Below are 15,790 nucleotides of genomic sequence, written 5' to 3'. Positions count from 1 at the left end.
ACTTCACGTGGCCTCAAAATGCACCGAGCATGGCACAAGTGCTGTGGTGATGTCACCGCCACTTAGGGGTGAACGACGGTTGTTGCGTTGTTGTTGTGCGTGTGTGCACGGACGCATGTACGCCTGTGAGTCTCGTGTATGGAGAGATAAAGAGGCAGCCGGGCGGGGTGCTGGCCATTCACCCCGTGTGCCATTCAGAGCTTCATAGGCGCTTGCCCCAACATTCTGGTAAGGCTATACAGCGGATGATTGTCGCTGTTGTGTGTGTGTATGGACGTTCACCCCCCTCCCACCGCCCCCGTGTGTGCAGAGACTCATTACGCCCCCTCCCGACAAGCAGACCGGCATCTGGACTAAAGGTAAGTGACAATAACAGATTTTTTTTCCATTTAAGTAACTTTATGTTTTGCTCACAATACAGTATTTATTAGAGTGTTGCATGCAAATGTACGATATTTTGTCTTATATATGACTTTGTTGATGTTCTATGGGGTATGTTTGTCTTTCTGAGTAATGTTTTAATTAGGGTGGTGTCATTTTCACAATTTTCCCAATATTTTTAAATGGCCGACTTGCGCTTCAGCAATTTTCGGAACCAATGGCTAAATCTCTTCATCTTCTTGGGCTTGGTGGTGGTGGCAGAAGTGGTGGTGGAAACGGTTGCGGTGGTGGAAGCTGTGGCAGCGGCGGTGGAAGTGGCGTCGGTGGTGGTGGCATTGTACATTTGAGACACGGTCCATATTAGCTCTTTCAGCTGGCTACGGAGATGCAGGTTCTCTTCTTGCAGCCTCTTTTCCCCATGCCACATGTCCTCGTGACGCACCAGCTTCCCGCGCAGCCTAAACTGTTCCTGCCCTCTCTGCGGATTCAGGAAGTTCAACTTCCTCAGGTGGGCATGCAGCGACCTCCGGAGATCTTCGTTTTCACAGCGCAGCGACATTTGCCGCTGTGCTGCATTGCAGTCTCGGAGAAAATCCGCATGGAGAGACTTGCTCTCCCTGCAAGGCACTCTCGTGGGCTCCAGCTCCAACTGGCGCTCTTTAAGCTGTTGAACCAGGCTCCTGATCTCTCTCTGGAGAGTCTCTCGGTTCTCCATGAACTCCTCCAGCTGATGCTGTAGCTCCAGACGGAGCATCTTGCTCTTCTGACAGAGCTCCACATTCTGCAGGCCCATCCTCTCCATAGACAGCGTCGTGGTCTCATGGTCAAAGTCTGAAATGGAAAGCGTAAAAAGAAGATATATGAAGATCCCCATCCCAAGCATGGCCAAGACCAGAACGCCAACGATCAGCAGCACCATGCTCAGCTCGAGTTGACGGCACGCGGACAGAAGCAAGTGTGAGACACGTCACGAAGGGGTGTGTTATTTATCGTGACGTCATTACCGGATGTGACGTACACTATGACGTAACAGCCATCCCTGCCCACTTATTGTCAATCATTGCCCACCACGTGACTCCACGGCCCTGCCCCTAACCACGCAGCTCCTCCCCCATACACTTCTTCCGCCTTCCCCATGTGACGCGAAGCGAGCCAATCACGCGAGAGGCGGCGCGCGGTCGGCCCCGCGTCCGCTTCCCGCCATTCTTGCAATGGGCGGCGGGGCCGCTCAGGGTGGGGCGCGGGGCGCGGGGGCGAGTTCACTCCACGTCGCGAGTCGGGAGGAGGGACGAGGGGGAGGGGCCAGGAGGGACGAGGGGGAGGGGCCAGGAGGGACGAGGGGGAGGGGCCAGGAGCGGGAGGGGGGGGAGCTGAGAGCTGCGAAAGTTTGGGGTACCACTACTTGAAAAATATACTGTACCACAGAAATTAGTTTATGTTTAGTTCGATTTAGAACATCTTTCCAATGGTTGCTTAATTTGAAACCAACTTCTCGGTTGAAATTGTGTCTGTGTTTGTAGATCTGAATTGCCTCGTGAACAAATCTCTGATAAAAACCCGTGGGTTTGCAAAGAACCTTGGTATCGGAGAAAATTATATCGTGATCACCCACAGCGTTGTAACAGTGATCAGCAAAGAATTCGTTTTTCTGTGTTTCAAATCTGATTTGTGCTCGCGAATTCGGTCAGAGACATGTCGCTTTGTCTCCCCTATATAGCAATCACCGCAGGTACAACTCAATTTGTAAAACCCGGGGTACTGTAAGTCAGGAATGCCATCCTTCACGGATGGGATCAGATCACGAATTTTGTGTAATGTATTGAACTGGACCTGGATCTTGTGTTTGTTTAGAATTTTTGAAATCTTTTTAGTAACGCCTGCTATATATGGTAGTGGGATGGTTTTGGCCGGAGTATCAAGTGGTTGTTTCTGTATCGAGGGAGAAACAGCTTGGCGGATGGTCCGGTCAGAGTAACCATTCCTTTTGAGGGCCAGGTGTACATGTTTTAATTCACTGGTCAGGTGGTGTTGGTCCGAAATGCAATGAGCCCTATGGTATGAAGTTTTGATGAGATAATTATTTTGGGCTGGGTGGTGGTGGGAATCAGGTTTCAAGTAGGAATCTGTGTGGGTGGGTTTCCTGTAGACAGAATACCCCAATGAGCCATCAGGTCTCCTCTCAAACAGAACATCTAAGAATGGTAGCTTAAATTTCGATTTAAAGTTTTCGTGACTGCAAGGATTCATCTTCTTTGGTTCTTTCGGTAAAGTCACGTAGAATGAGAATAAAATAATAAATTGATAAAATAAAATAACACAATAATATTCTCACGACGTTTCGGCCACAACACAAGCGGCCTTCATCAGGTGAAGGGGACGAGACTGTCTGGAGGACAGCGCTGGAGTGAGAAAGCCACGCTGAGATCACGACCTTTAAGCTGTGTGAGAAGAAACAAAGCGCCTTGACAAAGGAATTAGCATTTAATTTAGCATTGAAATGGCTGAGTGATTAGCTTGTGACTGGTCACAGAAAAGGCTATATTAAAGTTAAAGCATACACATCCGCAAAGGCACCCCTTGACAAAGGAATTAGCATAGAACTTAGCATTGAAATAGCTAAGTTAAAGTATACACATCCGCAGAGGCACTCCTTGACAAAGGAATTAGCATAGAATTTAGCATTTAAATAGCTGAATGATTAGCTTGTAACTGGTCACAGAAATAGCTATGTTAAAGTCAGAGCATATACATTCACCGAGGCACCTAGTACAAATCAAACAGGAGAATTTAGCATTGAAATAACTAGGCGAATTTAGCATTGAAATAACTGAGTGATTAGCTTGTGACTGGTCACAGAAATGGCTATGTTGAAGTTAAGGCCTACACATATGAGCTATTCACAGTAACTGGGTATACAATACAATATATAATGAATACTATATCATGAACCAATAAAAAATACTAAAATATAAATTACCTCAATGTTATCAATAAACTCTATATTCTCCAATCAGCTAAGCTACCAACAATAAGTCGTTATATATCACAATGCTATATGGCGAAAAATGGGTGGATTCTTACCCTCAACTTTAGCAACACAGATAGCTTAACCGTGGTTAATGGTATGGTTTACAACATGGAGTATAACAGCGCCTCGCAGCTGTCTCTCTCCCCCTCCTGTGTTCCGACCATCGATGAACTCGTCCGTCTGAACGGGACCCATTCACTCATCATACATAGGTTCAATCATCGTGTGCTGGCTCACTCGCACATCATACACTCACTCTGCCGCTGACTCGCTCACACATCATACACTGACTCACTCATCATGCGCTGACTAACACATTGTGCGCTGACTCACACATCATATACTCACTCAACCTAATACTGACTCAATCATCATACGCTGACTCGCACATCATACGTTGACTCGCACATCATACACTCACTCACGCTGCTGCTGACTCACTCAGACATCATACACTGGGAGTGTCGTGCTGCCAGCTATGGCTGCAGGTTTTGTCGTACATGTTATGTATATCGTTTATTGTTAATTTTAAAATCACAGTTCCTATGATTACTGCTGTTACATTGTTTTTGTAGCTTTATTTTGGTCTGGTTGTGGTTTAATAGTTTTCTGCAATGTAGATTCATATTTTGTTTGTTGCGGTTGCACCCGACTTAAGAGCCGCATGGCTCACAGGGCTATACGTAATAAATTAAACTTGAATACGCTTCACAGAAATGAGTAAACATGACCTTTTGTGGAGGTAGTGTGTTTGTGTGGGGAAGCCAAAACTTAAAGTACACACATGAGGCAGCGTCAATGTTACTATAATGTTCATTATGTTAAATAAATCACTTATACAGGACAGCAGTGGTCCAGGTGTCTGTGCAACCACCTTCCTATGCCTTTGAATCTCCATTTGCACTGTCTCTTAGGAATCCTTCAAAATGAGCGGCACGTTACATCATCATCAGCAGCCATTGTCTCTCTACCGCTGGATGAACGCCTCCCTATATTTGTTTAACGTGAGAAATTAATGAAAAAAAATCTTAATTTAACATTTTTTATTAGTATCAATAATAACGAAGCGTCTGGTCAGTGAGTATGCACCACATGCATTTACAACAGCATGCAGAGCATGAGACTATAACGAGTTTTGTACATCATGTTTGTAAACCCAAGTAATCCATTCTTTAGTATGAGATATTTATACATTTAACTCTTTGTGTATTGAGCTGTGTGTATTGCATTGCTGCAAACTAAATATCTAAACTGTACATATACAGGCCGGTCTGACTTAACCAGCGTTCTTTCTACAAGAATGTGCTATAACAAGCAATATTAATTTATCCCTGGGGTGTCACTATATACGTATGATTTTATGAATAGTCAAATAGTACGAGGAGATAATGCAATAGGGAGAAGGGGGTGAGGGCGTGAGCTCAGTCGCTTTTTCTCTCATACAGCACACATCTCCACAGGAAATGAAAAAAATAACACCTGGCAAATGGACATACATTGATGTTTACGCCCAAGGCGCAACAACTCTATTGGTTTCACTATCGTGCAGCTCCACGCTACACACAGCAGACGCGTGCTCCCTACAGAGGATAAACTGTCGAGCGTCTTCTACGCCGACAGCACGAGCTTCAACACAATCATCCCCCATGTAGCTCCACAGACTGGTGGGTCAAGTGCTGTTAGTGAGCCCATTTGAAGACCCGCACGCAAAGTGGGGTAGAAATGGCCAGCACCACACCTGGCCACATTTGTCTCATAGTCTCATAGGTTATACTGATTACCCATTGTACCAGGCACTCATTTAATGCAGACACAAACTAGAGGACCCAAAACCAGTGTAGATATCACGTCCTATTGATAACTGTGGCTGAGTTTGTTGTGCAGCATGGCTCGCCACAAACACACATAGGCGATGTACACAAACATACAAGATACAAATGAGAAAAATCTCCCATATCGTTTTTTACATTATTGGGATTAGTTCTGCTAGCGAGCACATAAGCAGGCCAGTACGGCACATGAAGGGGTGGATACATAAACACAATAACAATAAAAGCCATTCGCCACTCAAAATTGGTGACGTCAACAAAGTGTTTGTGCCAGGCTAAGTGCACATTGAGGTCATGTGGACTGTCGAAGGCTCATGGGCAGGAGGTTACAGGATAGATAAAGGTGTCATGGGTTGAGTGACAGGGATGACTGGCAAATCTACCACCTGTGCTCCCTACTGTTCCACCTTGCTGCATTTTACTCATTCTGCACTCCGCTCGTTGTTGTGAGCATCACTCCTCCGCCCTCCGTTATTGCTGGAGGCGGACATCCTTCACAAAACTCCTCCAGAGACGCTGATCTTGAAACCACTGGTCGAGTTGTTGGCAAGCCCAAACAGCTCCACCATCCTTCTGTTACACAGCAGTCAAACTCTTGCCTATAGCGATAAGCCCCTTATATCTGGACAAACAGAAGCTGTTTGGGTACACAGTGACTGGGCATTTGGGCTACATGACCCAGCCAATGCTGCCTCACCTGCCTTAGTATCTCACTGATGGGCATTTGTCCAGATCATTCAAGGATCTAAGCTGCTCACATAATCTAGTTTGTTAAGCCCACGGTGGATCGTAGACAACTTGAATATGCAAAACCAGTGTGGATGTTCCTTTAAAAGGAATCCAAATTTCTCAAATGTAGAGAAGGGAGGGGATATCTGGCTGAGAAGACCCAGAGATTTACATGGAGCGACAGGCAATGCAGCATTCACAGTGTGTTACGCAGCTGAGATAATTATGTTCAACCGATTCGGAGCATGACCTCTGCTGCCAAACTGGAGCTAGTCACATGCACCCCAGGTATGGAAAAATTGTTCTGCTCTGTCCAAAACTGCCCCACTGCTCATGGGGAGTGGAGGGATGGGAGAATACGATGACACAGAATACCCAGGCAGGTGCTTTGTTTAATGTGGGGATGAACGTAAACCCCATTTCTTAGTAGTACTCTCGAAGTTCAACAAAAGCTTCTCCAGCTCATACTGGATATAATTCTTATGGTGGGGATGGTTGTAATGTGGAGGTGGGCAGTGGTAATGCACGCTCCTGTCTAATGAGGAACCAACAGTTTGGGACAATTTCAAGATTATGTAAACAACGCTGCCAAGACCAGCCCAACAACCTGTTGCAATATTGGAAATGAATGGATTAGTGATTAAACGTGGTGTTTAATTGAAAAAAGAACGTAAAAACTGCTACAAGGGCCTAAGAAGGCAATGCAAAACTCAGATCTGGCATGAACAGAGGGGGCCTGATGGAAAAGCTGCAGTAGTTGAATAATAACTCTCAGTCAAATAAAGGATGACTTTGCAAACTTCAGTCAGCTCAGGGGAGCCTACTTCAATATTTCCTGCGCAATTACAAATGCCAGTGGCAAGCTCCTCAGCAGTTGAAGGCAGAAACTAGCATGCTAGAAGTAATTATGCTCCCAAATGCAGAATCGCTCTTCGTCATATCCCTTTGAAGAGCTCATGCAAGCCACAGCAACCAAAGACCCTACACCTTCTGCATTGAGCCATTTGAGTATAAAGTGAGAGGTACCCTAAGAAAAATGAAAGAAATCACTAGTAACCAACACTTGCAATATCAGAGTAGAAATGCTGACACCCAGAGGCTCAACTATCATCACATGGGTGAGTAAGATCTTTTAACACACGTGGAGGGCAGGCTTGAAACCAGCTTTCAAAGATGCAGCCTTTTTGGTTGGACTGCAGGCAGTCTTACTCGTGCCGTGTCAGTCATAGAAGTTGTTGGACCATACTTATATTTGCCTCAAGCAAGTCTTGACGAACAAAGTGGGGTATAATCTGCTGAGTAGTGTAGTGGAGGCTGTGAAATGAGAAATAATCAATTAGAGTGCCTTTAAAAAGAGCCTCTGTCAAGGTGATGTGCACATCAGTGAGATACAATCATCATTGGGAACAAGGTGGTGTACATTCAGCCTACATTTCTAAAGAGAGAACATACAGTGATGATCACAGGAGAAATCTGTGGATGGTAAGTGACAGGCCCAAATAATTGCATCAAAAGAAAAGGGAATGAGTGACCTCCGAATGAGTAAAGGTTGATTAGAAGTTCCAACAGGAAGCCTTGGTTGCTGGGCGGAGAATGAGTGAAGGGGAGTAAAGCGAGATGGTAGGGACGATATAGGAGAACATTGGGAGGGGAATGAGATGATGGGAGAGGCAAACAGGAGCGTGTCCATGGTGGAACTTGAAGACAGCAAAGGGGATATTGTGCTTGATGCAGAAATTAATCGGATACCAGTGGAGGTATCAAACACGATCACAGCTTTACCAATTAAAAACCAGGCAACAGAAACAAACATGAGTACAGTATTACCAAAGACAAGACTGTCACACTATATAAAGTCCCACTCATTTCATGGATCGTTATTAAACAAAGGTGTCGCTTTAATCGACATTGTGAACTCGGGATGTTACGGGACAATGAGTCCCATAGGCAACGCCACGGGCTGAAGGGCACAGTGGGGGCTATCACTCCCTCGACTGACTGTGCGCGAGTAACAGACTTCAGCCTCTATTGACGATCTCTGTGAACAGGGAGGTGGAAGCCAATAAAGTTCATGTCAACAACAAAAACCGTGACCTTTAAAGAGACAATGCTCCTGTTAAAATACGATTGACAGTACATTACCATTTTTACATGCTTCAGAGTACTATACCCATTTTAGAAGCAGCATTGCTTTGTAGATTGATTTTTTTACTGATGGAGATAGTAAAAAAAGCATGTGGCAAGATGAGACGTTCATTCGAATCCGTGTTCTCAATGTCCTAGCCCCTTGGCATAGCCCCTAGGCTCGAGCACAAGACACTGATACTATTTTACTCAACACCCACCTCTATAACACCCCAAATCGCTCCCCCTCAATCCCGCTATGTCCCCCTCCCCCCATCGCGATGTTATTCATCTTCCAAAAAAACTTCTTCGATAACACCGCTTTGAAATGAAATGTTTATAGTAAGAGACGATTCAGGCAATGGCCCTTTTGTCACAGCACTTCAGTCTCCTCGACTTGTGACATCGGCACCACCCATGAGGAGGCCGCATTTGTTGCACTCCAAGATGGCTTGGTGAACGCCCCTCCCCTCCACTACCCCGACTTTTCCTTGCCGTTTGTCCTTGATCCACATGCTAGTAACACTGGCATTGGAGCTGTTCTGTCTCAAGTTGTCAATGGCGTCGAGTGTTATCCCATAAGGAAGCAGAGTGCTGTCTCCGGCTGAACAGCGGTACTGTGTCACATGCTGATAACTGTTAGCTATCGTGTTTTTCTTGCAACAGTATCTTCCATATTTGTATGGGAGAGACTTTGAGGTGCGCTCGGACCACGCGGCGCTGCAGTACGCGCTGCAGGTTGACCAGCCATCTGGCGAACTTTCACGCTGGTTGGAGGTCCTCCAGGACTACTCTTTTCAGGTTACCTATTGCAAAGGCTCCCATCACACAAACGCGGACGCCCTGTCGCGATTACCCACGAACGAGAGTTGCGCAAGTTTTTCGGGCTCCGGTCGCTGTAAGCCGCGCAACGAACACTCGCCCCCTACCCTTACGGCATCGGCCGAGGTTGTAACATCTGAGGGGGCTGGGGATCCAGTGGCGCGTGATGCTGTCATTGGATTGGACCACGAAGAATGGGGGCACCTCCAGGTTGAGGACGCTTCTCTGCTTAAATTGCGATGCCGTGTCAGAGAGACTGATGGGGGCGAGGATCGATGGGGTGTCACCTCTTTCATTCTCAGAGGCGGATTGCTCATGCATTGGGGCGGAGAGATGCGATGTTCCAACATTGTTGTGCCCACCGCCCTGCGGAGTAAGGTCATTTGGGCGGTGCACGAGCGTCTGTTGCACTTGGGTGTGCATAAACTAGCATTGGCCACACGTAAGTCGGATTTCTTCTGGCCTGGCATGGCTGAGGATGCTGCTAATTTGTTGAAGGGGTGTGTGCAGTGCACGCGGTAGAAGCCGCTTGTGGGAATAAATATTTTCTGGTGGGAGTCGAGTATTTCTCATGATGGCCTGTGGCCTGGCCGCTTCCCAAACAGTTGGCGGCAAAGATCACTGAGGCATTCCTCAATGGCTACGTAATTGTAGTGGCATGGTTGAACATGATCGCCACTAATCATAGCCGGCAGTACTAGCTTGTGTCAGTAGGGAGCAGAGGGGAGGCTGAACCTGCTGGATTAATGATGACGGGCCGTTTGCCAAGGCAATCCCTGGGGGAGCATCGTGACCAACGGTCGGGACCCCAGATCCCGGGAAGGGGGCTGGGGAGATGATGTCATTCTCCAGACCCTCGGAGACGGTCCTAGAAGGAAGGCGTGGCCAGGGACGGAGTGAGCCAGGAGCCTATATATAAGTCAGGTCCCTGAGCGGTCCCAGCAGTTGTTGTCCGGCCGAAGACTGAAGAGCATCCTGGAGCCCTGAAGAGAAAAGCCCAATGGGCAGAGCAGAACCCCTGGCTAGGGTCGGCTTGAGCTTGTACCAGTGAAAGCTCCAGCTGATAACCAGTGAAGACTCAAGGGAAGACTCAAGCCCCAGCACTATAGATGCCGTGATAGCCAGTGAGAGGCAAGCTAGTCTGGAGGGACTACCTCCATAGAGTATCGCGTGAAAGGGGCCATTACCCCATTCTGTAATAACCTGTTAATGTTATAATAAATGTGTTGCCTCAGAGTAAGCTTCCTCCAGTTTATTACCCACTACATTATGGACAAGAGTGCTCCCGAACGTCTTCTGAACAATCAAGGCAAAACATTTTCTTCAAAATTATTGCAAGAGGTGTGCGTTAGTTGTGAACCAAGAAAGTACGCATGTCACCGCACAATCCGCAGACGGATGGTATGGTTGAGGTGGCTGCACAGGACTCTGACCTTCATGTTGAGTCATCAGGTCAGCGAGAACACGACCCCCTGATTCATGTTCAGTTACAAGCCGCACCCAACAAGGCAAAATCTTAAATCTCTGACTCCGTGTGCTGTACCCTTCAAAAGCTTTCCGAAGTGCGGGAGACTTCCAGGGTAAATTCTGATTCGTGCCGATTGGCCAATGAATGGCTGAGGGGCTTCCATACTTCAAAACATGAGTGGGCACCTGGGGACAGAGCTTGGTTGCACTGTCCACAGGTACCGGTGGGTACATCGCCCAAATTGCTCAAACCCTGGAGAGGGCTGGTTGATGTGATTCGGGTCATTCGACCGCAGTGTGTCCAGATCCGCTTGGGGCGGCGGAGTTGTTTTGTACACTCCTCTTGCCCTAAGCCCTTTATTGCTCCCTGTGAGTTTGTTCCATCTCCACACTGTGGGCGCCGAGGGACAGATGTGTCCGGCGAGCTGGCATGTGTGCCCGTTGAGGTTGGTCCTCAGCGGAGTCGTGTGCTTCCTCCCTCAGGTGCCGCGCGCCTGATGTCCCCCGAGCCGCCGCCTGCGCTGTCTTCACTTGATTCGGGAGAGGAGAACCCGTCGACCCGGCCTACTGCTCTTCGTGAGGAGCCGGATTCGACTGGACAGTTGCATATTCCCCCTGGGACCTCCAGGGAGAGTGAGCCCACCTCCACTGGAGGCCCAGCCACGAGGACTCGCTCAAAAACTCTTCGGATTTTGTGACACCCATGCACACACACTCCCACACCATCAGTTGCTTGTCACACTCAGTAGGCCATATCGGTTATTGGCTGAACCTAGCCTTTGTTGTGCTTATGGGTATTGCTACACGGTGAGGATGGGAGTTGTTGGTGATGGAGGGGATTCCGTGCATTCGCGTTTTATATTTTCTCGTGTTGTTCTGTACATTTGTAGCTAGTGTATATATTGTATAGGTGGGCTTGGGTATTTATATGCTATTTGTTATTGTTAATTATTGAGGCACACATAGCGTTTAGTCATTTTTACTCACTTTTTATCACCTTATTCACTTAAGCAACCATTGGAAAGATGTTCTAAATCATACCAAACATTAAAGTAATTTTCAATGGTATTTATCCAAATAGTGATATACCAAACATTCATAGAAGCTTATTTCACTTCACACCTACATTTGTAAACTCCCCCCCCGCCCCGTGCCGGTCCTCTACGTTCCACTTCACACCCCCTCCCCCCCTCCGTGCCGGTCCTCTTGTGCGTTACGGTTATTTTATGCTAATTCCTTTGTCAAAGCATTTTGTTTCCTCCCACACAGCTTAAAAGAACGCGACCTGGGCTGGACTGTCTTCACTCCAACGCTGTCCTCATGACAGTACGGTCCCCTTCACCTGATGAAGGCCACTTGTGTTGTGGCCGAAACGTCATGATTTTTGTTGTTTTATTTTTTACCTACGTGACTTTACCGAATAGAACCAAAGAGTATGGATCCTTGCAGTCACGAAAGCTTCAAATCTAGAACTTATTCACTTAGTTAGTTTTAAGGGGGAGTTGACAGCCAGGACGGCTGAATGCTACGAATGGGGGGGGGGGTAATGTAGTGACATCGGGAATACCACTGTGTAGTGCCGGCCTGAGAGGCACGGAGTGCGATGTAATTACATCACCGACACCCCATATATGTGGGTGTAGTACCAGCCCTAGTGGGGCTTGGTGAGCGCTGAGTCATGGCGCTGAGTGGTACCACGCGTGGCGTGCAGTGCTGTCCTCTATAGAAGGGGTGTGAAAGTGTCAGCCATGAATGAGGTTAATGTGGGCCATTGCACTCTTGTTGACCCTGGAAGGTACATGACGGGTAAAGTCTACACAGGGGCCCCAAGTTGGGGCTAGTGGGTAGTCACGTGTCAGGGCGAGATCTTGCAATAGGAATCAAGAAGGTAGTCGTGGCCAAGGGCGGAGCCGGCCACGACTGGTGAGCATATAAACCGGGTCCCCAGAGGGAACAGGGTTCAGCTTTGCTGTTGTCTTCTGAAAGATCTACATTCAACATCCGTGAAGAGTCACCAACACATAGGCAGGACTCAAGCTGGAGTCCTGCTCGTTGTAGCTATCCCAGAGTGTTAGCGCAGATAGCCTGGTGGTCCACCACCATAGGTTGTTATCTGGTAAAAGGGAAGTTACCCCTTCGTGTTGGTATAAATAAATTTGTTGCCTCCAAAGAGTATGTCTGCGACTCAATTGAACCGACTACACAATGGTGCAAAGGTCAGTAAAGTGACCGAGGCCACCAGGGGCTGTACCAGTATACCACATCAGATTAACAAGGGGCTCAGTGGTGGCAACAAGTTATCCCCTTCGCCTGGAATGCAGGAGATCGTGGGTTCGATTCCAACGCCTGGATATTTGGAGTTTGCATATTCTCCCCGTGGTGGCGTGGGTTTTTCTCTGGATCCTCGAGTTTTTTTCCCTCCACATTTAGAAATATGCGTTTACAGTATTTGGCTGCTACAAATTTCCATGTGATATGCCACTTCGTTGAGCTATGATTTGTGGCCAGGTTGCTTTTGAAAAACAGCTATATAGCTCAGTGGTCCTTACTTGGTACAATAAAATTAAAATCTGCCGATTCCTGGAGTTATACTATAGGAAGGCCTGGGTACCCAAGGGACCAGGTTACACCATTTGTCAGTTCAATGAAAAATCGACAAACAATGAATCCAACAAACACACCCAGTGCTGAAATGCACTGAAAAACAGTAAATGTACCAGAATGAAGCAGTACACATCTTGTCAAGTTGTATTTATACAACAAAGATAACTAAAGAAAAATAACCAAATCCACAATTAGATGTGGATGTGAAAATAAAGTAAAGCCCTTCTGGATAATGGGCACCCTATGCCCTGTCGGTCGTGTTGATTTTTAACCATATTTCTCCACGCCGACTAGTGCGGATTGGTGAAGCGAGGGGGGCAGAACTGATTCATTTGTCACTCGCCTCTGGATTTAGTCCATGGGTGTGTAGTGATGTGCGCTAAGTACTGTGCAATTGGACGACCCCACATGCCCTGGGCACCCTTTCGCATGAGATATTCAAACTCAATCTATTTTGCAGGTGAAATATTTCTGAAATAAAAATGCAATGAAGGAAAAACAGAGAAACTGCCATGACACGGTGCAAAGGTGTGAATTAATATATTATAATAATCAGTCACACGACTGACCATACAAGGCAAGCACACCATGGTGGTGCTCGCTTCATCCACCCAGCAACACACTTCAGCGCAATTGTTTCCCAGCGCCGATCTCTTGAGTCGGTATGGGAATCGCTGCGGCGGTGTCCGCTCGTGCAGCTCCATGCGACCCACAGCAGACGCGCGCTCCCTATAGAGGATCCACGGTCGCGCGTGGTCTACGCCTACAGCACGAGCTCCGACACAAACATCCCCCATGGAGCTCCACAGACTGGTGGGGCAAGTGCTGTTATTGAGCCCCTATGAAGGCCGGCATAGTACACGAAATGGTAAGTGGTCAGAACCACGCCGGACCGCCTTTGTCTCCCCAATGTGTGATGTTTACACACCGCCCCAGATACTCATTTGCGTTACACACACATTTACCTCCCTACCCCCCACCGCACACACACTCACACACTACACCGTCTTCCACACACACACATTTAAGCACCAATCAAAAATCCCCCGTGTATCCTACACAGGTGGTTTATATTCTGGACCACACCACCCACCGTCCACCATGCACCACGAACTCCCCACACTCACCCACGCTGTGAAGTGTCGAGTCGCCCCGCGTCTCTCGCCCCTGACGCGGCCCAGTTCCCCGTGTAGCCTCCTCTGCCGTGCTCTCAGCCTCTGGCCCTGACGCAGCAGAAAGGAGAGGGGTGACGGGAGGAGTGAAAGGAGCATTGAGGGGAGGGTTGGGGGGAGGATCGGTGGGAGGGGTGGGAGGGGTGGGGTGGGTGGAGTGGGTGGAGTGGGTGGGGTGGGGTGGGTGGGTGGGGTGGGTGGGGTGGGTGGGGTGGGGTGGGTGGGGTGGGGTGGGATGGGTGGGGTGGGTGGGGTGGGTGGGGTGCCCTTTGCTTCCTTCGGCCCCTCCCCCCACCTCTGCTACTTATTTTAAGCCTCTGTTCATTCCTCCGGCCCCTTTTTTCTTGCTTCTCTGTCCGTCTTTCCTCTTCTTACCTCTTGTGTCCCTGTATATGTATTTCTGCTATCTTGTACCTCGTATTTGTTCACTCTGTCTATGCTGGTATGTTCAACCCAGAGGATGAACACGAAATTTAGCACTCTTCTGAAATTCGTGGTCTGCCAGGCAAGTGTCTAACTGTGTCGTTGGCCGACTGGTATTGCATCACGTAAAATTTTCTTAGGTTTTTTGAATTCTCGTCTCTCATCTTCTTGTTGTATTTACCTCCGTGCAGTTTAACGCTCTCTATGTGTTGCGCTGATGTCACCCTATGTGCTATTTGTTTTTACACCTGATGAAGATCGCTTGTGTTGCAGTCGAAATGTCGTGCTTGATTTATTTTAATATAATTTTATGGTATTTCTACATACGTCACTTTACCGAAAAAAAAAATGAGTTAATCAATGGTTCTCTGTGTGAGTGAGTCTATGTGTCTCCATGTGAGTGAGCCTATGGCTCTGTGTCAGTGAGACTTTGGCTCTCTGTGTGAGTGTACTCTGTGAGTGAGTCTATGGCTCTCTGTAGGAGTAAGTGGGTCTCTAAGGCCACCACAATCTTGCCCCCTGCCCAGTGCGTCCACCTGGTTGAGCTGCAGGAGTCTATTGTCCACCGCTCCAGACCGCACAGATATCCAGACGTCCACCTCCAGCACAGACACCAGCAGATTCTTAAACCTGGTGGTGGAAGTAAGGACACGAGAGGGGTAATAGTCAACCACCATTACCACCATCAATACCACCATTACAACCACCAAAATCACCGCTATCGTTAACACCACCATCAATATCACCACCTCCACCACAACGATCACAATCAAAATTACAATCACAATACTCTTTGGTTCTTTCGGTAAAGTCACGTAGGTAGAAAAGATAATAGATCACGACGTTTCGATCGCAACACAAGCAATCATCATCAGGTGAAAAAATATAGCGAGAAAGCTGCTGAAACACGAAGTTATATTGGCTTGAGATAAGCTCAGCCCAAGGGTAAATGGGCGGGGCTAGAGGTAGAATTTGCATGTAAATACAACACCACATCGTGGAAAAGGAAAGAGAGACACAGACACCGAGAGACATCCACACACAGAGAGAGGCACACACAAAGAGACACACGAGAGACGCATATAGAGAAAAACACACCGGCAGAGAGACACCCACACAGACAGATGCAGAGAGAGATAGACACAGAGAGAATTACATAATTGCCCATGAATTACTATGGTGTGACAATGCCAATTACCAATGTCAAAGGG

The 15,790-nt window shown here is 47.6% G+C and overlaps 1 protein-coding gene across 1 annotated transcript; it reads right to left on the bottom strand.

Annotated features, from left to right (window-relative positions):
- Window positions 1-327: 327 nt before the first annotated feature.
- On the bottom strand, window positions 328-14,204 carry LOC142922765 (uncharacterized). Its single transcript, XM_076063614.1, has 2 exons — window positions 14,112-14,204; window positions 328-1,212 (listed from the first exon to the last, which is right to left on the bottom strand). Exon 2 carries the CDS (start codon window positions 1,181-1,183, stop codon window positions 560-562), a length of 624 nt encoding a protein of 207 aa, XP_075919729.1. The 5' UTR covers window positions 1,184-1,212; window positions 14,112-14,204; the 3' UTR covers window positions 328-559.
- Between the last annotated feature and the right edge of the window lie 1,586 nt (window positions 14,205-15,790).

This window comes from Petromyzon marinus, unplaced genomic scaffold, assembly GCF_048934315.1.
Source record: "Petromyzon marinus isolate PM22_M1 ecotype Great Lakes invasive population unplaced genomic scaffold, UKy_Petmar_22M1.pri1.0 PM_Scaffold_163, whole genome shotgun sequence".
Taxonomy (NCBI): Eukaryota; Metazoa; Chordata; class Hyperoartia; order Petromyzontiformes; family Petromyzontidae; genus Petromyzon; species Petromyzon marinus.
This window is presented reverse-complemented; position numbering and strand designations above follow the sequence as displayed.

What these genes read in the sequence shown, in the direction of transcription:
- LOC142922765 (XM_076063614.1), bottom strand. Translation starts at nt 1,183, where the DNA reads ATGGAGAGGATGGGCCTGCAGAATGTGGAGCTCTGTCAGAAGAGCAAG.